Source organism: Caretta caretta, chromosome 10 (assembly GCF_965140235.1).
Source record: "Caretta caretta isolate rCarCar2 chromosome 10, rCarCar1.hap1, whole genome shotgun sequence".
Lineage (NCBI taxonomy): Eukaryota > Metazoa > Chordata > Testudines > Cheloniidae > Caretta > Caretta caretta.
Genome location: NC_134215.1, coordinates 47,934,523 through 47,955,925, shown reverse-complemented (window position 1 = coordinate 47,955,925; position 21,403 = coordinate 47,934,523). Strand labels below are relative to the sequence as shown.

Genomic DNA, 21,403 nt, shown 5'->3' with positions numbered 1-21,403 from the left:
TGATTCCTGCTGTTTGTCTAGAAACAGCCAACAACATTTGGGAGGGAGAGAAACAAGCTGAGTGCAGAGAAAGAAGGTGGAGTCGAGGGATGTCAGGGCCTTGGAGCTTCCCAACTGGGGGACCTAGCATTTGCTGGGGTAATGGTGGGAGGGCTGGAATTAGGCCAGAGGCAGGAGAAATGTACCTACAGGAGAAGGGCTGGATCTCAGCTAGACCAGGGGAAGAAGAACAGAAGGACCATGAGAATATGGTCTGGAAAGCACTGAGAACAATGGTGTGATGGTTGGGACACCACCTTAGGATGCAAGAGACCAAGGTTAAGCTCCACACTGTGCCAAAGCCTTCCTGGGCAATCTCACTTAATAACTCTGTCTCTTTTAGCCCTTGTATGAAAGGGGGTCAGTACCCCCCTAGCTCCCAGGTTGCTGAGAGAGTCATTGGACACTGTAGATGAGGTACTCTGACCTTGGACAGTGCCTGTCAGGACCTTACTAGGTCAGAGTCCCTTCCACAGCAAGCCTCCAAGGGCCACTGCTCAGAGAGCTGCATGTGTTGGAGGAAAGAGGGGCTGCTCCTGCCCCACTATCTTGCCCACCAGCTTCAGTGCCCCACTGCAGCACCACATGGGAGAGGTGGAATAACCACTCCTGCAGAGAGCTTGTTCTGGGAACATACACTATGCAATTCCCTATGCCCTTCCTGGGCCTGCTGACAGTGCTTCTTGTGCGTGCAGCCCTGGGCCTGCTCCCCCCACAGCTACAGGAGAGATGTTGTTTGAACAAATGACACGCTATTACGCAGCAGGGTGGGGTGTGTTTGTTACAGTTGTAGAGAGCAAGAGAGTAGAGCCCTCTAGACTTGGGTTTGAGTAGAGGCTGCCCTGCATGTGTCAAACAGGCCTCACTGATCTACAGGTCATGGCCCAGAGCATAAGCAGAAACTGGAAGATTTTTTTAAAACCATCTTTGGTTAGGCCCTGTGGCATGAGTGAGGGGTGGCCTACACAACCAGATCTAGCTTAACCCCAAAGAATGAACACCAGGTGATTTAAATCCATGGTAAAAAGAACTGGGCTAGCCTGCTCACCTTAGACAGAAGGATTGGGGGAAGTTATCCTAGAGCCTCACTTGAGGCCAGAAATAGAACTCTCTCTCTCTCATGGAATGTGTTTTGCTCACAGGTCAGAGTGGCTGGGGGATTTGTGTTTTCTCTATGGCTAGAGCCCTGTAATGCTTACAACAGCCAGCTGGACAGCTCAGAAGAGGTAAATGCCCCTGCTATTTGCCCATGAGAGAAACCAGCCATTCGAGTCCCAGAACCTGAAGGTAGTAAGCTCTGCTCTCTTCACCCTCACATGATTTCTCCTTGTGAAGCCCATTGGTGTGTCCATGATGTGGTTGGTGCATCAGAAGGGGGAGGGGGCAATTCCCTTGCCCATTAAGAATAAGGCATAGACCAGACTCAAGTCACTGGATTTATTTACATTAGACAGAAGGTACAAGGCATGTGACTGCTCAGGCACTGGAACGACTGCATCTTCTGTATACGAGTATCCCCACAGTAATGAAGGCCAGTGCCATGGCCGCTGCCACTGAGATCAGCCCAGCTGTAGAAGAGAATCCTACAAGAGGAAGAACAGGTGGTTAAAACTGCAACTAGCTGCTTTTCGAGCAACCTCTCCAAAAGTCTGTGTGGACTGCTGGGTATATGAGTGAAGGCCACAATTAAATAAAATGGGGGATTTTATTTGAGCTCTATTGTCAGGCCATTTTTTTAATGGATGGCAGTTGGAGTTTGTCTACTAGAAGTGGCCAGAGCAGGAGATCAGCACCTCTTTATAAATCCCACTAGATAATAGGTTGCAGGTCTCAGGCCACACAACTGGTGTCCCAGCAGATAAGCCCAGCCTACAGTCCTATGTATGACCGACTCTGGTTGGACCATCTCAGCAAGAAGCCTTCTTGAGTCTCATTTACTCATTGCTAACACCCCTGTCCTTGGGGTAAGGGATTCTTACAGCTGACTTTGTAAGACTCATTTCTTCCATCCTTTAGATCAACTTTTCCAAGCCACCCTAATGTAGATTAAGTGACAATAGAGACACCATGTGACTTGTTCTGAGTAGTACAAGTTACCTTCTGACGCAGTCTTCTCTGCTTCCATTTGACCAGTTAAGAGATCCCTTGATCCTTGATCAGCATCAAAGATGATTAGGGGTCCTACCACAACATCAGCCTCACCTTCCCTCACCAAGGGCTCACCTGTATTGAGGAGAGAAGCACTACTAGAGAACCAATACAGGTCAGGTTAGTCTCATCCATCCCATTTTGGGTGAAAGATCCCCTAGGAACAGTCTGTTGGAGTAAGCCAAACATCTTCCCAGGTGAAGTGGGCACAGAACCTACCATGCCTGGAGGCCACATCTCTCTGGAAGCGCCTCCCTGACCATCTGTCCAGAGGGTTCACTCTCCTGGACTGTCCAGCCAGCCCACAGATCCCAGTCTCACAGCACCTGCAGATATCTCGGGTGCCTTCCACTGGAGACCAGCTGGAACAGAACAGGAACAGTCATCTACAGTGAAGAGTTCTATTCTAGGCTGCCTGTCACTCCCCTGATGGGGTTCTAGGCTACTCACATGTTGCCTGCTTTGTTGAAGGAACAAGCCTTGTTCAAGGGATCTGGGGCTTGCTCAGCTGCAGTGACTTTCAGATGACAGGTGATGTAGATCTGGAAGGGAAGTGGGAAGAGGGGTTAGGACCATCCCAGGGGACACTAACAGCTGCTTAGCCTGGGGAAATCGACTTGGAGCAGAAATGTGGGCTCTCACCAAGTTCCTGGCATCTCCTGCAAACCTGAACACATCCACCATGAACTGCAGCGTGTCCTGCCTGGGCCTGGGGGATATGAAGGCCGAGGTGGTGTCATCTGATCTCCCATCCACCAGGCACCTACACACAAGAATCAAGGGTCAGTAAGAGTGCCTGATCACTCTTGTTTTAGTCTAGAAAGGGCTCCCAGCTCTTACCCATTGAAGTCAATGACAGCATAGCGGGGAGAGGAGTCCCTGTCTGGGCTCAGGGTGGCCACACAGCTGTCCACAAAGAGCCTCAGAGCCACATGGTTCCCAGTGCTGACATCAGCTTGGATATGCATGACCTCCCCCAGCTGGAATCCATTGGAGGGTCTCTCAGCACTCCAGTCATCTGCAAGTCAAGTTGACAGTGAGCAGGACAGACAGGCAGGCAGGGCTGGGCTCCCCTGAAGGCTCCTCCCACCTACCATTCATCAGGTGCAGGGAGAAATCCAGCCTCTCCTCAGCAGACAGGGTGGAGCTGAAGGGAACCCATGTTGGCTTGATGGCTTTACTGCTCACATTGTCCTTCCTGGGAGGAGGAGCAAACCTCAGTCACTGAGCCAGATTCCAGAAGGGGAGGGAGGGGATCTGAGCATCTCAGACTCTCACCTGGGGTAGTGACACTCAATGGGAATCACAGCTGGATTGGTTCTCAGGATCACTGGGTTGCTGGCAGGGGTGGGGTTATAGTTCAGGCTTGTGCTGTAAACCAGGGAGTCTGGGGTCATCTGGAAGGAGGGGACATTGGACAGATTAAGGGCAAGTAGTTCTGGGAAGGAGCAGGCATGGAAGGGTTAACACTACTACACAGAGCATTTGTAAAGTCATTCAGAGGAGCCCAAGAACAAGCCTCAGCCAGATAGAAAACTTGAGCTCAAGTTTTCCAACCAGTGCCCAGTCAACTGGCAACTGCCTTTGGAAGGCCTGGACACTAGAAGCAGGGGATTTCAGAGCTCAGTCTGCTAGAGCAGCCATCGGAAGACAAGCACCACAGTAGTGCCATTTTACACAACTCTGCTCACTGGTTTCCTCTGTGCAGGTTGTGAAGGAATCTCAGACAGTAAAACCCCCAGGGTTAATCTGTTAGCTGCTTTGAGGTGAATTTTGACCAGGGATTCAGGAAGCCAGTAGTCTGTCCCTTTCCCTCCTACAGACTATGCAGAGCTCAGGCTAACGCCAATCAGTTTATTCAGGTGCAGGCTCCGGTCTGTGGAGGCTGCAGACAGACTTTGGACGGGGGAGGGGTCTAGAAGTAAAGTCTGTCTGAGCCACAAGAGCACCCTCTTCAGGCTCCACTTGTGAGCCTGCTCCAGGAGCTGAGCAAGGCAGAATTCTTTGCCTGGCGCATGAGACTGGAAGCTAAGAAGAAGCACCCAGGAAAAACCAGGGAGCTTATCAATAACATGGACAAAATCCCACCCACTGTTCTCTCCTGCTGCCCCATTTTTACTCCATCAGACAAGGCAGGGGCAGTGATGCTAGGGATCAGTAGGGGCTCCTGGCTTGCATAAATCCTTACCTGCAAGGTGCTGCCACATTCATGGAGCCCAGCTGCAAAGATCACTGTGTTCTCTGCATCATTAAGGGACACGTACCGGCAGGCAGCTGGGCCAAGGCTCAGGTCAGCAGCTTTGATCAGTCTCCCCATCCCAAACAGATCTCTGTGCACAGTGATCACCATCTGAGCCTCCTCACACTGCACCATGACAGGCTGCAGCACGGACACAGCCCTGAGCTGGGAAGCATCAACCCGAGCCCAGGGGGAGGGCTGGGCAAGAGAGAGAACATGGGCTTGTCGTTGAGGGGGCTCAGCCCTGGGGGTGGGTCTCCAGATGGCAGAGTCACTCCTAGAGAAATCCCAGGGATTGTAACAGGTCACCCCACTGACCACCCAACACAGAAGAGCAAAGCCCAAGTTGTTTCTGTGACTCATCCTGCCTGCTTGCAGCAAATCCAGTATGGAGGGAAACTGTTGCTCTGGGGCTTTATACTGTGAGCCAGAACCAGGTGACAGCTGTCCCAGGTAATTAACACCCTCCCCTAATCTGCAGGTAACCGGGGCCCAATCATACCCAGTGCCCATGCCCTGAACCAGGGAAATAGGAGGGCCAATGGGAATCAGCTCCACCTGTTGGTCAGTACATCAGCTGCAGTTTGGGAAATTCCTGCCCTGTTTCGTTCAATGGAAGGCTAAGGGTGGGCTCCACCACAAAGGGACCCAGGCCCCTCAATCCCCAATTTAGGTCTGTAAATCCTGGGTTTGGCTCCACTGTGATCCACAAATCACACAGCGGAAAAGAGACCTGAGGCACCTTATAGACTAACAGAGGTATTGGAGCATAAGCTTTCATGGGTGAATACCCACTTCATCGGATGCTACCCCTTTGATACAAACCATACAGTGAACTCTGTAGGTGCCCAAATTCACTCAGCAGCACCAAAGTTTTTACAGTATAAAGTTCCCTGGTGCCCGTGTCTCAGCCTCTGGGCATGTGCCCAGCTGCCTCCCTCTGGGAGTCCGGGCACCTGTCTCCCACCTAAGCCCAGAGCCATCCATGAGCCAGGGGAAGTTAGGCATTTAGATGCCTACCTCATATGCGGAGCTCAATTCGCTAGCTGTGCTAGCATGTTGCCCATGTTGACCCCATTCACAATTGTACTGCAGCAGGACGTGGTGTCCTCCTCAGATGTTTTAGCCCAGTGGTTAGAGCATTCACCTGGAATATGGGAGACCCAGGTTTCATTCCCCCTGTCTGCTGAGGGGAGAGAAAGGACGTGAACAGGGGTCTCCCATCTCTCAGAAGAATGCTTGAACCACTGAGCTAGGGGACATTCTGATGTTGGGCTTTCTCCTACTTTCCCATTCAAGCTGTTCTGTTGTGGATAAATGATGAAAGAGGGACCAGTCTCCAGTGCTTCCACCTCCCACTGGACTACAGCCGCATTCCTGGTCACATGCTCTCTCAGTCTGGCCCACCAAGTGTTCCACTGTGGATAAGTGTGAAAGTAAAATCTGTTCAAGGGGAAATTTGTGTCCTCTCTAATATCCGCATAACTCGTCAGATGAGTTCCAGAACTGGTGTTCTCCTTCCAGGGTTGGGGTGGAGTTTGCTGGGTTGAATTGTTTTCCCCAACGTGTACCCACATCTGCCCCTATATTTCCCCTCCCCCAGAATGGTTTGTTTCTCAAAGCCAAGAGAGGGCCTGTCCTGGGGGGAGGATCCATGTGAAACTGAGATTCCTGGGACAGGGACTGTGACACTTCTCAGGGCAGCCAGGGCTGTGCGGCAACCTAGTTGCCACCAGCCTCCTGTATGAAGGAGCCTTGCCTGTGCCAGCTGGGTGTTAGCTCCCCAATGCAACCAGCCCATCAGCGCCTCAAGCATTCTTCTCTGAGATAGCCCAGCCCTGTGTTTTGCCTGGCAGGTTGACAATCAATGCGCCCCAGGCTTCAAGTCCCTTCAAAGTGGGATCCAGCCCTGATCACTGGAGATCCACAGAAATCCCAGACCTTCTGTTGCTAAAGGACAGGGTGTCCCCCTTTACCAGTTTGGCGTTAGCTCACCGCTCTTTTATCACACACAACGCTTCAGCCGAATTCTAGAGCAAAAGGAGATTTATTTAAGACAGAATAGTCACATAAAAATGGTGTGAGAGCTGGAAACAAACGGCTAGCTGTGAAACAAAATCATAACTCGCGTTCTGGAGCCTACGCTTAACTAACAAGTTATCCTCCAGTCTCGAAAAGTGTCTCTCACCGAAGTTCTCTCCAGCATTTTCAGCTAAGCCTGGCTGAGACTCCTTTTTCATGACACCAACTCGCTGTCAGTTTACTTCCTAGGCACCTGAGGTCGGGGTGTCTTTTTGCTCCTCAAATACACCAGAATGCACCTTTGATGTTTACCTCTAGCTAGGGTTCCCCCTCCAATGTTGACTTCATCCTGTTAGTTTCTTTCTGAAGTCTCTGCCAGCTCCTCATTAGCTGGCTGGAGGAGTTTGTCTCAAGATGCACTACCTTTGAGAGGCCTGCTTCATCTACAAGGCCTACAGATTGTAATTTTCAGTGCTCCTTGCATACTTCCCATACCTACATCTCACAAAGGTTATGATGACCTGTGTGACCCGGGGCTTAATTCGAGACCTTACATGACATTCTTTTGGTGAACCCAGGGGGTCCCTGTGCCCCGGTGTCTCCCAGTACCCTCTGTCAGTTGGCATCATGAGGTTCTTGGGGCAGAGGTACCCCTGTGGGAATCTAGTGGCCTGCACCAGGGGCAAGCTCCAAAAGCTAGTCCATATGAAGTTATTCAACTTTATCTCTGGTTTGATGGAGCAACGAATGGGACTGCTGCGAGCCCTGCATGGAATGACAGTGTGCCCAGAGGGAGACAGACACTTGTTCTCAACAACATACCTGTGGGGAGCCCATGGGATGGCATGCAACTGGTCCATTCCACTGACAGCTCTTAATACGTATTTGTTCCTGCAGCACTAATAACTGATTAAGGCTTCATTGCCCTATACTAGGGCAAGGCAGCTCTCATGCTCCGGCATCTTAGAGCTAAGCTAACTGAGAGGTTACATCAAGTTCTCCCTGGGTAAGCTAGAAATAAAACCCAGGTCTCTCCAGATGACCCCAGTCACAGCCGTGCATGAATGAATGAATGCATGGAGTGAATGTGGTCGGTTACCTTCCCTGTGCTAAGCACGAGACCACAGTCTCCTCCCACAGCTGGGTCGAGAACCCAGGAATCCTGATTCTCTGCCAAGCAGCTGTGAAGCCCGCTGACAGAAAGGTTAGGTCAAGGGGCAGAGGACTGTGTCCAAACCAGGTGAGTCCTAGGGGTGTAATTTTGGCTCCACATGATGGAATTGCTCTTTTCCCAGTTTAGTGAAGGTTGTAGCAAAATTTCTATTTAAAAATCAGATTTTGCATCCCCTCTTCAAGGCACCCGAGAAAGCCAGAAAACTGGCAGGTCAGGGCCTGACAGCTCTACCAGCTGCAGTACCTCCAGGCATTGAATCCACGCCCCTCATGCAGCACCAACTCCTCTTAGTTTGGGAGCCGGCCACTAATTTTGGCTTAGCAGCACTGAACCTTAGAGTCTCCTCTGTGAAATGAGGACAGGAATGATTCCTGCTGTTTGTCTAGATACAGCCAACAATATTTGGGAGGGAGAGAAACAAGCTGAGTGCAGAGAAAGGAGGGGGATTTGAAGGATGTCAGGGTCTTGGAGCTTCCCAACTAGAGGACCCATATTTTAGAGGAAGGGCTGGAGTTGTGTCAGAGGCAGGGGGAAATGTACCTACGGCTTGAGGGCTGGATCTCAGCTAGTCAGAGGGGACAAGAACAGAGGGACTTTGGGAATATGGGCTGAAAAGCATTGAGAGAAATGGTCTGATGGTTGAGACACCACCATGAGCATGCAAGAGACCAAGGTTAAATTCCACATTGTGCCAAAGCCTTCCTGGGCAACCTCACTTAATAACCCTGTCTTTTCCCCCCTTGTATGAAAGGTGGTCAGCATTCCCCTACCTCCCAGGGCATTGGGGGAGTCATTGGACACTGTAGATGAGGCGCTCTGACCTTAGACAGTCCCTGTCAGCACCTTACTCGCTCAGAGTCCCTTCCACTTGCAGGTGCACAGCAAGCCTCCAAGGGCCACTGCTCAGAGAGCTGCATGTGTTGGAGGAAAGAGAGGCTGCTCCTGCCCCACTGGAGCATCACACGGGAGAGGGTGAATAACCACTCTGGCAGAGAGCTTGTTCTGGGAACATACACGATGCTGCTCCCTTTGCTCTCCTCTGGCCTGCTGAGGATGTTTATTTGTGCGACCCTGGTCTTGGATCTGTTCCCCACACAGCTAAAGGGCAGATGTTGAAGAAGTGACATCCTGTCCTATAGCAGGGTTGGCTGTGTTGTCTCTACCACTGTAGAGAACTAGATAGAGCCCTTTACACTTGGGTTTGAGTAGAGGCTGCATGATCATTGTTGTACAGGCCTCACTACACTGCAGGTAAGGGCACAGAAACCGGAAAGTTTTTTTTAAGACACTTTCTGCCTAGGCCTGGTGGCAAGAGAACAGGGCTAGCCTGCAGAACTAACTAGCCTGAGCCTAAAGAGTTCACCCCAGCCATGATTTCAGTCATGGTGAGAGCAATTTGTCTAAAGTGCCCCGATCCTTCTCCAAGGTGAGTAGTTACCCTAGAGCAGCAGTTCTTAAACTGCAGGTTAGGATCCCAAAGTGGGTCACCACCCCATTTTAATGGGTTTGCCAAGGCTGTGGTAGACTAGCTCAAAGTAAAGTTGCCGACTGAGCCCCAGTGCCCAGGAGCAAAGCACAAGGGCTTCAGCCCTGTTTGGCAGATCTCAGTCTTTTGCCCTAGGCAGTGGGGCTTAGGTTACAGCCCCTGCTCCCCAGGGTAAGCCCTGGGGGTTTGACCCCCTGGGCCAGGGCAGTAGTTGGACAACAGGGATTGCAGTGCAATGAAGTTTAAAAACCCTTGCCCTAGAGCATCACCTAAAGCCAGTCATGGAGTCAGTAGGAACTCCCTCATGGCATCTGTTTCACTCAGAGGGCCCAGTGGCTGGGGGATTTGTGTTCTCTCTACTGCAAGAGCCCTGTAATGGTTACAGGTGCCAGATGGACAGTTCAGGTGGAGGGAAATCCCCCTGCCATTTGCCTCTGGGAACCTGAAGGCAGCAATCTCTGCTTTCTTCACCCTCACATGATCTCTCCCCATGCAGCCCCATGGGTGTGTCCATAATGTGGTTGGTGCATCAACCACACCATTTCCTTCCCCACAGAAGGGAAGGCATCTCCCTTGCCCATTCATACGTCACAGACCAGAATCAAGTCATTGGGGTTTATTTACAGTGGACAGAAGGTAAAAGGCATGTGACTTCTCAGGCACTGGAATGGCTGCATCTTCTGTATACGAGTATCCCCAGAGTAATAAAGGCCAGTGCCATGGCCGCTGCCACTGAGATCAGACCAGCTGTAGAAGAGAATCCTACAAGAGGAAGAACACATGGTTAAAACTGCAGCTAGTTGCTTCTCCAGCAACCTCTCCAAAAATCTACCAGGGACTTGCTGGGTACATGAGTGAAGGCCACAGTTAATAAAATGGGGGATTTTTTATTTGAGCTGTATTGTAGGGCTGTGTTTTTTGAAGTGTTTTATAGCCATACATATTGGAGTATGTCTACTAGAAGTGGCTGGAGCAGGAGATCAGCACCTCTTTATAAATCCCACTAGATAATAGGTTGCAGGTCTCAGGTCACACAACTGGCGTCCCAGCAGATAAGCCCAGGCTACAGTGGCCGACAGTCCTATGTGACTGGCTCTGGTTGGACCCTCTCAACAAGGAGCCCTTCTTGAGTCTTGATGACTCATTATTAACACTCCCTCCTTGGACTAAGGGATTCTTACAACTGACTTTGTAAGACTCATTTCTTCCATCTTTTAGAGCATCTTTTCCCAGCAAACCTAATGTAGATTAATAAGTGACAGTAGAGGCACCATGAGACTTGTTCATTAGAACTAGTTACCCTCTGATGCTGCCTTCTCTGCTTCCATTTGAGCAACTGAGAGATCCCTTGATCCTTGATCAGTATCCAAGATGATTATGGGTCCTACCACAACATCAGCCTCAGCTTCCCTCACCAAGGGCTCACCTGAATTGGGAGAGAAGCACTACTAGAAAACCAATCCATCCCATTTTGGGTGGAAGATCCCCCAGGAACAGTCTGTTGGAGTAAGCCAGACATCTTCCCAGGTGAAGTGGGCACAGAACCTACCATGCCTGGAGGCCACATCTCTCTGGAAGCGCCTCCCTGACCATCTGTCCAGAGGGCTGCCTCTCCCAGACTGTCCTCCAAGGACTGCGCAGTTCCCAGTCTCACAGCACCTGCAGATGTCTCGGATGCCTTCCACTGGAGACCAGCTGGAACAGAGCAGGAACAGTCATCTACAGTGAAGAGTTCTGTTCTAGGCTGCCTGTCACTCCCCTGATGGGGTTCTAGGCTACTCACATGTTGCCTGCTTTGTTGAAGGAACAAGCCTTGTTCAAGGGATCTGGGGCTTGCTCAGCTGCAGTGACTTTCAGATGACAGGTGATGTAGATCTGGAAGGGAAGTGGGAAGAGGGGTTAGGACCATCCCAGGGGACCCTAACAGCTGCTTAGCCTGGGGAAATCGACTTGGAGCAGAAATGTGGGCTCTCACCAAGTTCCTGGCATCTCCTGCAAACCTGAACACATCCACCATGAACTGCAGTGTGTCCTGCCTGGGCCTGGGGGATATGAAGGCCGAGGTGGTGTCATCTGATCTCCCATCCACCAGGCACCTACACACAAGAATCAAGGGTCAGTAAGAGTGCCTGATCACTCTTGTTTTAGTCTAGAAAGGGCTCCCAGCTCTTACCCATTGAAGTCAATGACAGCATAGCGGGGAGAGGAGTCCCTGTCTGGGCTCAGGGTGGCCACACAGCTGTCCACAAAGAGCCTCAAAGCCACATGGTTCCCAGTGCTGACATCAGCTTGGATATGCATGACCTCCCCCAGCTGGAATCCATTGGAGGGTCTCTCAGCACTCCAGTCATCTGCAAGGCAAGTTGACAGTGAGCAGGACAGACAGGCAGGCAGGGCTGGGCTCCCCTGAAGGCTCCTCCCACCTACCATTCATCAGGTGCAGGGAGAAATCCAGCCTCTCCTCAGCAGACAGGGTGGAGCTGAAGGGAACCCATGTTGGCTTGATGGCTTTACTGCTCACATTGTCCTTCCTGGGAGGAGGAGCAAACCTCAGTCACTGAGCCAGATTCCAGAAGGGGAGGGAGGGGATCTGAGCATCTCAGACTCTCACCTGGGGTAGTGACACTCAATGGGAATCACAGCTGGATTGGTTCTCAGGATCACTGGGTTGCTGGCAGGGGTGCGGTTATAGTTCAGGCTTGTGCTGTAAACCAGGGAGTCTGGGGTCATCTGGAAGGAGGGGACATTGGACAGATTAAGGGCAAGTAGTTCTGGGAAGGAGCAGGCATGGAAGGGTTAACACTACTACACAGAGCATTTGTAAAGTCATTCAGAGGAGCCCAAGAACAAGCCTCAGCCAGATAGAAAACTTGAGCTCAAGTTTTCCAACCAGTGCCCAGTCAACTGGCAACTGCCTTTGGAAGGCCTGGACACTAGAAGCAGGGGATTTCAGAGCTCAGTCTGCTAGAGCAGCCATCGGAAGACAAGCACCACAGTAGTGCCATTTTACACAACTCTGCTCACTGGTTTCCTCTGTGCAGGTTGTGAAGGAATCTCAGACAGTAAAACCCCCAGGGTTAATCTGTTAGCTGCTTTGAGGTGAATTTTGACCAGGGATTAAGGAAGCCAGTAGTCTGTCCCTTTCCCTCCTACAGACTATGCAGAGCTCAGGCTAACGCCAATCAGTTTATTCAGGTGCAGGCTCCGGTCTGTGGAGGCTGCAGACAGACTTTGGACGGGGGAGGGGTCTAGAAGTAAAGTCTGTCTGAGCCACAAGAGCACCCTCTTCAGGCTCCACTTGTGAGCCTGCTCCAGGAGCTGAGCAAGGCAGAATTCTTTGCCTGGTGCATGAGACTGGAAGCTAAGAAGAAGCACCCAGGAAAAACCAGGGAGCTTATCAATAACATGGACAAAATCCCACCCACTGTTCTCTCCTGCTGCCCCATTTTTACTCCATCAGACAAGGCAGGGGCAGTGATGCTAGGGATCAGTAGGGGCTCCTGACTTGCATAAATCCTTACCTGCAAGGTGCTGCCACATTCATGGAGCCCAGCTGCAAAGATCACTGTGTTCTCTGCATCATTAAGGGACACGTACCGGCAGGCAGCTGGGCCAAGGCTCAGGTCAGCAGCTTTGATCAGTCTCCCCATCCCAAACAGATCTCTGTGCACAGTGATCACCATCTGAGCCTCCTCACACTGCACCATGACAGGCTGCAGCACGGACACAGCCCTGAGCTGGGAAGCATCAGCCCGAGCCCAGGGGGAGGGCTGGGCAAGAGAGAGAACATGGGCTTGTCGTTGAGGGGGCTCAGCCCTGGGGGTGGGTCTCCAGATGGCAGAGTCACTCCTAGAGAAATCCCAGGGATTGTAACAGGTCACCCCACTGACCACCCAACACAGAAGAGCAAAGCCCAAGTTGTTTCTGTGACTCATCCTGCCTGCTTGCAGCAAATCCAGTATGGAGGGAAACTGTTGCTCTGGGGCTTTATACTGTGAGCCAGAACCAGGTGACAGCTGTCCCAGGTAATTAACACCCTCCCCTAATCTGCAGGTAACCGGGGCCCAATCATACCCAGTGCCCATGCCCTGAACCAGGGAAATAGGAGGGCCAATGGGAATCAGCTCCACCTGTTGGTCAGTACATCAGCTGCAGTTTGGGAAATTCCTGCCCTGTTTCGTTCAATGGAAGGCTAAGGGTGGGCTCCACCACAAAGGGACCCAGGCCCCTCAATCCCCAATTTAGGTCTGTAAATCCTGGGTTTGGCTCCACTGTGATCCACAAATCACACAGCGGAAAAGAGACCTGAGGCACCTTATAGACTAACAGAGGTATTGGAGCATAAGCTTTCATGGGTGAATACCCACTTCATCGGATGCTACCCCTTTGATACAAACCATACAGTGAACTCTGTAGGTGTCCAAATTCACTCAGCAGCACCAAAGTTTTTACAGTATAAAGTTCCCTGGTGCCCGTGTCTCAGCCTCTGGGCATGTGCCCAGCTGCCTCCCTCTGGGAGTCCGGGCACCTGTCTCCCACCTAAGCCCAGAGCCATCCATGAGCCAGGGGAAGTTAGGCATTTAGATGCCTACCTCATATGCGGAGCTCAATTCGCTAGCTGTGCTAGCATGTTGCCCATGTTGACCCCATTCACAATTGTACTGCAGCAGGACGTGGTGTCCTCCTCAGATGTTTTAGCCCAGTGGTTAGAGCATTCACCTGGAATATGGGAGACCCAGGTTTCATTCCCCCTGTCTGCTGAGGGGAGAGAAAGGACGTGAACAGGGGTCTCCCATCTCTCAGAAGAATGCTTGAACCACTGAGCTAGGGGACATTCTGATGTTGGGCTTTCTCCTACTTTCCCATTCAAGCTGTTCTGTTGTGGATAAATGATGAAAGAGGGACCAGTCTCCAGTGCTTCCACCTCCCACTGGACTACAGCCGCATTCCTGGTCACATGCTCTCTCAGTCTGGCCCACCAAGTGTTCCACTGTGGATAAGTGTGAAAGTAAAATCTGTTCAAGGGGAAATTTGTGTCCTCTCTAATATCCGCATAACTCGTCAGATGAGTTCCAGAACTGGTGTTCTCCTTCCAGGGTTGGGGTGGAGTTTGCTGGGTTGAATTGTTTTCCCCAACGTGTACCCACATCTGCCCCTATATTTCCCCTCCCCCAGAATGGTTTGTTTCTCAAAGCCAAGAGAGGGCCTGTCCTGGGGGGAGGATCCATGTGAAACTGAGATTCCTGGGACAGGGACTGTGACACTTCTCAGGGCAGCCAGGGCTGTGCGGCAACCTAGTTGCCACCAGCCTCCTGTATGAAGGAGCCTTGCCTGTGCCAGCTGGATGTTAGCTCCCCAATGCAACCAGCCCATCAGCGCCTCAAGCATTCTCCTCTGGGATAGCCCAGCCCTGTGTTTTGCCTGGCAGATTGACAATCAATGCGCCCCAGGCTTCAAGTCCCTTCAGAGAAGGATCCACCCTGATCCATGCTGCTGTCTGAAATGAATGCATGAAGTGAATGTGGTCGGTTACCCTCCCTGTGCTAAGCACGAGACCACAGTCTCCTCCCAGAGGTGAGTCGAGAACCCAGGAATCCTGATTCTCTGCCAAGCAGCTGTGAAGCCCACTGACAGAAAGGTTAGGTCAAGGGGCAGAGGACTGTGTCCAAAACGGGTGAGTCCCAGGGGTGTAATTTTGGCTCCACATGATGGAATTTTTCTTTTCCCAATTTAGTGAAGGTTGTAGCAAAATTTTTATTTAAAAACTAAATTTTGCATCCCCTCTTGAAGGCACCCAAGAAAGTCAGAAAGTTGGAAGGTTGGGGGGCTGACAGCTCTACCAGCTGCAGTACCTCCAGGCAGTGAATCCACGCCCCTCACGCAGCACCAACTCCTCTTAGTTTGGGAACTGGCCACTAATTTTGGCTTAGCGGCACTGAACCTCAGAATCTCCTCTATGAAATGAGGACAGGAATGATTCCTGCTCTTTGTTTAGATACGGCCAACAATATTTGGGAGGGAGAGAAACAAGCTGAGTGCAGAGAAAGAAGGTGGATTCGAGGAATGTCAGGGCCTTGGAGCTTCCCAACTAGAGGACCCATATTTTGGAGGAAGAACTGGAATTGTGCCAGAGATGGGGGAAATGTACCTATGGCATGGGGGCTGGATCTCGGCTAGTCAGAGGGGACGAGAACAGAGGGACTGTGGGCTGAAGAGCATTGAGAGAAATGGTCTGACGGTTGAGACACCACCTTAGCATGCAATAGACCAAGGATACATTCCACACTGTGTCAAAGCCTTTCTGGGCAATCTCACTTAATCTTCCTGCGTCTTAGTCTTTTCCTGCCTTGTGTGAAAAGGGGTCAGCACACCCCTCCCCCCGGGGTGCTGTTAGGGGAATTTTTATCCTGTGTGCTAGGTGCTGGTGTTAGACAGCCCCCATCACTACCTTTATAGCTTAAGAGTCCCTTCCAAGTCTAGGTGCACAGGAAGCCTACAAAGGCCATTACTCTGAAAGTGCTACATTTGTTTGAGGAAAAAGGGGCCGCTCCTTCCCCACTATCTTGCCTACCATCTTCCGTGCCCCACTGCAGCGTCACGAGGCTGAAAAACCACTCCTGCAGAGAGCTTGTTCTGGGAACATACACCATGCTGATCCCTATACCCTCCCTGGGTTTGCTGACAGCACGTCTTGTTTGTGTAGCCCTGGGCGAAATCTGCTCCCCCCGCAGCTATAGGAGAGAGGTTGTGTCAAGATTCCTTCCCCACTCTGAACTCTAGGGTACAGATGTGGGGACCTGCATGAAAACCTCCTAAGCTTACTTTTACCAGCTTAGGTTAAAACTTCCCCAAGGTACAAACTATTTTACGTTTCGCACTTGGACTGTCGCTGCCACCATCAAGCGTCTAACCGGTATTATTATTAGGAAAGAGTCCGTTTGGAAACGTCTTTTCCCCCCCACCCAAATCCTCCCAAACATTACCCCCCTTTCCTGGGGAAGGTTTGATAAAAATCCTCGCCAATTTGCATAGGTGACTACAGACCCAAACCCTTGGATCTTAAGAACAATGAAAAAGCATTCAGTTTCTTAAAAGAAGAATTTTAATAGAAGTAAAAAGAATCACCTCTGTAAAATCAGGATGGTAAACACCGTACAGGGTAATTAGATTCAAAACATTGAGAATCCCTCGAGGCAAAACCTTAAGTTACAAAAAGACAGAAAAACAGGAATATCTATTCCATTCAGCACAGCTTATTTTCTCAGCCATTTAAAGAACTCATAATCTAACGCATACCTAGCTAGATTACTTACTACGTTCTAAGACTCCATTCCTGTTCTGTCCTTAGCAAAAGCATCACTGAGACAGAGAGCCTTTGTTTCCCCCACTCCAGCTTTGAAAGTATCTTGTCTCCTCATTGGTCATTTTGGTCAGGTGCCAGCAAGCTTAACCTAGCTTCGTAACCCTTTACAGGTAACAGGGTTTTTCCTATGTCCAGGAGGGATTTTAAAGGTGTTTACCCTTCCCTTTACATTTATAACAGGTTGTTTGAACAAATGACGCCCCGTCACATAGCAGGGTGGGCTGTGTTCTCTACAGTGGTAGAGAGATCAAGACAGCAGAGCCCTTCAGACTGAGTCAAGCCTGCCCTGGGTGCATGATCACTGATCTGCAGGTCATAGCCCAGAGCATGAGCAGAAATTGGAAGATTTTCTTAGACCGGGGTGGGCAACCAAAGGCCTGTGGGCCACATCTGGCCCATCACACCTTTTAATCCAGGCCTTGAGCTGCTGCTGGGGAGCAGGGTCAGGGGCTTGTCCCGCTCCCGCCTCACAACTCCTTGATGAGCGCCATTTTCCTACAAGCAGAGTCACACTGCACAGGTGCGACCGGCATCGCTTGACTCAGACTACACTGGGCTGTTTCCAGGATTGGAACCTGCCCTATATGGCCATGCCCCCTATTCCCACAGCACCAGCCTCCTGGCCCCAGCCTCCACCCAAACTAGCCCATGATTAAGGCTAGCAGCATATGACCGTCCAGACTCTCACAACCATCCAAGGGCCACAACCATCCCAGCTAAGGGGCCTGGTATGGTCACCTTGATGTGACTACCAGCAGGGCCCCTAGGAGTTGCTGTTACTGACCTGTGGAGTCCCCTCCCCCCAGCTCAGTAACATGCCTTATAGAGCCCCACTATGAATTGTTAATTTTGTGAGCGTTCATAGCCCACCATACAATTTCCATACCCAGCTGTGGCCCTCAGGCCTAGAGGTTTGCCCACCCATCTTAGACCACTTTTGCCTGGTTGCATAGGGCAATGAACGGGGCTGGTCTGAACACTCACATCTAGCCCTAACCCCAACATCTCACACCAGAGGTGATTTCAGTCCATAGTGAGAAGAACTTGGCAAGCCTGCTCACCTTAGACACAAGGATCAGGGGGAAGTTATCCTAGAACAGCAGTTCTCAAACTGTGGGTCATGACCCCATTTTAATAGGGTTCCTAGGGCTGTCTTAGACTGACTGGGGCTAAAGCCACAGACTGAGCCCAACTGCCCAGGGTCAAAGCCCAAGGGCTTCAGGGCTGAAGCCCTTGGGGGTTGATGCCCTAAGCCAGGACAGTAATTGTTGACCGAAGGGGAGTGTGGTGAAATGAAGTTTGAGAACCCCTGTCCTAAAGCATCACCTGAACTCAGAGTCAGAGTCAGCAGGAACTCCCTCATGACATCTGTTGCACTCAGAGGGCACAGTGGCTGAGGGATTTCTGTTCTCTACTGCTAGATCCCTGTAATGGTTATAGGAAGGAAATTCCCCTGCCATTTGCCTATGAGAGATACCAAGCATTTGACTCTGGGAACCTGAAGGCAGCAATCTCTGCTTTCTTCACCCTCCCATGGTCTCTCCTTTGAAGCCCATTGGTGAGTCCATGATGGGGTTTGTGCACAAACCCCACCATTTCCAACCCCACAGTAGGGAAGGCATCTCCCTTGCCCATTAAGAATAAGTCCTAGACCAGACTCAAGTCATTGGATTTATTTACATTAGACAGAAGGTACAAGGCATGTGACTGCTCAGGCACTGGAGTGGCTGCATCTTCTGTATATGAGTATCCCCAGAGTAATGAAGGCCAGTGCAATGGCAGCTGCCACTGAGATCAGACCAGCTGTAGAAGAGAATCCTACAAGAGGAAGAACACATGGTTAAAACTGCAGCTAGTTGCTTTTCCAGCAACCTCTCCAAAAATCCACCATGGACTTGCGGGGTACATGAGTGAAGGCCACAGTTAATAAAATGGGGGATTTTATTTGAGCTCTGTGGTAGGGCCATATTTGGAGTTTGTCTACTAGAAGTGGCCAGAGCAGGAGATCAGCACCTCTTTATAAATCCCACTAGATAATAGGTTGCAGGTCTCAGGCCACACAACTGGTGTCCCAGCAGATAAGCCCAGGCTACAGTGGTTGATGGTCTAACCAGAGCCAGTCAATGTCGTACCATCTCACCGAGGAGCCCTCCTTGAGCCAAGGTTACTCATTACCAACAACCCCTCCTGGGGCTAAGGGATTCTTACAGCTGATCTTGTAAGAATCATTTCTTCCATCCTTTAGATCAACTTTTCCAAGCCACCCTAATGTAGATTAATAAGTGACAGTCTTGGCACCATGAGACTTGTTCTTCATTAGAACTAGTTACCCTCTGATGCTGCCTTCTCTGCTTCCATTTGAGCAACTGAGAGATCCCTTGATCCTTGATCAGCATCCAAGATGATTAGGGGTCCTACCACAACATTAGCCTCAGCTTCTCTCACAAAGGGGTCACCTGTATTCGGAAAGAAGCACTACTAGAAAACCAATAGATGTCAGGTTAGTCTCATCCATCCCATTTTGGGTGGAAGATCCCCCAGGAACAGTCTGTTGGAGTTAGCCAGACACCTTCCCAGGTGAAGTGGGCACAGAACCTACCATGCCTGGAGGCCACATCTCTCTGGAAGCGCCTCCCTGACCATCTGTCCAGAGGGTTCACTCTCCTGGACTGTCCAGCCAGCCCACAGTTCCCAGTCTCACAGCACCTGCAGATGTCTCGGGTGCCTTCCACTGGAGACCAGCTGGAACAGAACAGGAACAGTCATCTACAGTGAAGAGTTCTGTTCTAGGCTGCCTGTCACTCCCCTGATGGGGTTCTAGGCTACTCACATGTTGCCTGCTTTGTTGAAGGAACAAGCCTTGTTCAAGGGATCTGGGGCTTGCTCAGCTGCCGTGACTTTCAGATGACAGGTGATGTAGATCTGGAAGGGAAGTGGGAAGAGGGGTTAGGACCATCCCAGGGGACCCTAACAGCTGCTTAGCCTGGGGAAATCAACTTGGCGCAGAAATGTGGGCACTCACTAAGTTCCTGGCATCTCCTGCAAACCTGAACACATCCACCATGAACTGCAGCGTGTCCTGCCTGGGTCTGGGGGATAGGAAGGCCGAGGTGGTGTCATCTGATCTCCCATCCACCAGGCACCTACACACAAGAATCAAGGGTCAGTAAGAGTCCCTGATCACTCTTGTTTTAGTCTAGAAAGGGCTCCCAGCTCTTACCCATTGAGGTCAATGACAGCATAGCGGGGAGAGGAGTCCCTGTCTGGGCTCAGGGTGGCCACACAGCTGTCCACAAAGAGCCTCAGAGCCACATGGTTCCCAGTGTGGACATCAGCTTGGATATGCATGACCTCCCCCAGCTGGAATCCATTGGAGGGTCTCTCAGCACTCCAGTCATCTGCAAGGCAAGTTCACAGTGAGCAGGACAGACAGGGCAGGGCTCAGTTCCCCTGAAGGCTCCCCACACCTACCATTCATCAGGTGCAGGGAGAAATCCAGCCTCTCCTCAGCAGACAGGGTGGAGCTGAAGGGAACCCATGTTGGCTTGATGGCTTTACTGCTCACATTGTCCTTCCTGGGAGGAGGAGCAAACCTCAGTCACTGAGCCAGATCCCAGACCAGGGACTGAAGGGGAGGGAGGGAGGAAGGGGATCTGAGCATCTCAGACTCTCACCTGGGGTAGTGACACTCAATGGGAATCACAGCTGGATTGGTTCTCAGGATCACTGGGTTGCTGGCAGGGGTGGGGTTATAGTTCAGGCTTGTGCTGTAAACCAGGGAGTCTGGGGTCATCTGGGAAGGAGCAGACATGAAAGGGTTAACACTAGTACACAGAGCATTTGTAAAGTCATTCAGATGAGCCCAAGAACAAGCCTCAGTCAGATGGAAAACTTGAGCTCAAGTTTTCCAACCAGTGCCCAGTCAACTGGCAACTGCCTTTGGAAGGCCTGGACACTAGAAGCAGGGGATTTCAGAGCTCAGTCTGCTAGAGCAGCCATCGGAGGACAAGCACCACAGTTGTACCATTTTACACAACTCTGCTCACTGGTTTCCTCTGTGCAGGTTGTGAAGGAATCTCAGACAGTAAAACCCCCAGGGTTAACCTATTAAACACCAATCAGTTTATTCAGTTGCAGACTCCTGTCTGTGGAGTCTCCAGACAGTCTTTGGACAGGTGTGTCTAGAAGTAAAATCTGTCTGAGCCACCAGAGCACCCTCTTCAGATTCCACTTGTGAGCCTGCTCCAGGAGCTGAGCAAGGCAGAATTCTTTGCCTGGTGCATGAGATTGGAAGCTAAGAAGAAGCACCCAGGAAAAACCAGGGAGCTTATCAATAAGATGCACAAAAATCCCACCCACTGTTCTCTCCTGCTGCCCCATTTTTACCCCATCAGACAAGACGGGTAGTGATGCTAAGGATCAGTAGGGGCTCCTGGCTTGCATAAATCCTTACCTGCAAGGTGCTGCCACATTCATGGAGCCCAGCTGCAAAGATCACGGTGTTCTCTGCAGCATTAAGGGATGTGTACCTGCAGGCAGCTGGGCCAAGGCTCAGGTCAGCAGCTTTGATCAGTCTCCCCGTCCCAAACAGATCTCTGTGCACAGTGATCACCATCTGAGCCTCCTCACACTGCACCGTGACAGGCTGCAGCAGGGACACAGCCCTGAGCTGGGAAGCATCAACCCGAGCCCAGGGGGAGGGCTGGGCAAGAGAAGGCACATGGGCTTGTCGTTGAGGGGGGTCAGCTCTGGGGGTGGGTCTCCAGATGGCTGAGTCACTCCTAGAAAAATCCCAGGGATTGTAACAGGTCACCCTACTGACCACCCAGCACAGAAGAGCAAAGCCCAGGCTGTTTCTGTGACTCATCCTGCCTGCTTGCAGCAACCCCAGTATGGAGGGAAACTGCTGCTCTGGGGCTTTATACTGTGAGC

At 51.1% G+C, this 21,403-nt stretch overlaps 3 protein-coding genes across 3 annotated transcripts; all 3 read right to left on the bottom strand.

The window, feature by feature from the left end:
- Nucleotides 1-1,515: 1,515 nt before the first annotated feature.
- On the bottom strand, nt 1,516-4,789 carry LOC125629731 (zona pellucida sperm-binding protein 3-like). Its single transcript, XM_075133332.1, has 9 exons — nt 4,376-4,789; nt 3,466-3,584; nt 3,282-3,385; nt 3,028-3,205; nt 2,830-2,950; nt 2,638-2,729; nt 2,407-2,549; nt 2,137-2,262; nt 1,516-1,622 (listed from the first exon to the last, which is right to left on the bottom strand). The coding sequence occupies exons 1-9, from the start codon at nt 4,787-4,789 to the stop codon at nt 1,516-1,518; spliced, it is 1,404 nt and encodes a 467-aa protein (XP_074989433.1).
- Nucleotides 4,790-9,730: 4,941 nt separating this feature from the next.
- Nucleotides 9,731-13,064, bottom strand: LOC125629730 (zona pellucida sperm-binding protein 3-like). The gene is made up of 9 exons (XM_075133331.1): nt 12,630-13,064; nt 11,720-11,838; nt 11,536-11,639; nt 11,282-11,459; nt 11,084-11,204; nt 10,892-10,983; nt 10,658-10,803; nt 10,409-10,534; nt 9,731-9,870 (listed from the first exon to the last, which is right to left on the bottom strand). The coding sequence occupies exons 1-9, from the start codon at nt 13,041-13,043 to the stop codon at nt 9,764-9,766; spliced, it is 1,407 nt and encodes a 468-aa protein (XP_074989432.1). The 5' UTR covers nt 13,044-13,064; the 3' UTR covers nt 9,731-9,763.
- A 5,118-nt stretch (nt 13,065-18,182) lies between these two features.
- On the bottom strand, nt 18,183-21,359 carry LOC142073486 (zona pellucida sperm-binding protein 3-like). Its single transcript, XM_075133330.1, has 9 exons — nt 20,925-21,359; nt 20,146-20,264; nt 19,943-20,046; nt 19,692-19,869; nt 19,494-19,614; nt 19,302-19,393; nt 19,071-19,213; nt 18,802-18,927; nt 18,183-18,289 (listed from the first exon to the last, which is right to left on the bottom strand). Exons 1-9 carry the CDS (start codon nt 21,336-21,338, stop codon nt 18,183-18,185), a joined length of 1,404 nt encoding a protein of 467 aa, XP_074989431.1. The 5' UTR covers nt 21,339-21,359.
- Nucleotides 21,360-21,403: the final 44 nt, after the last annotated feature.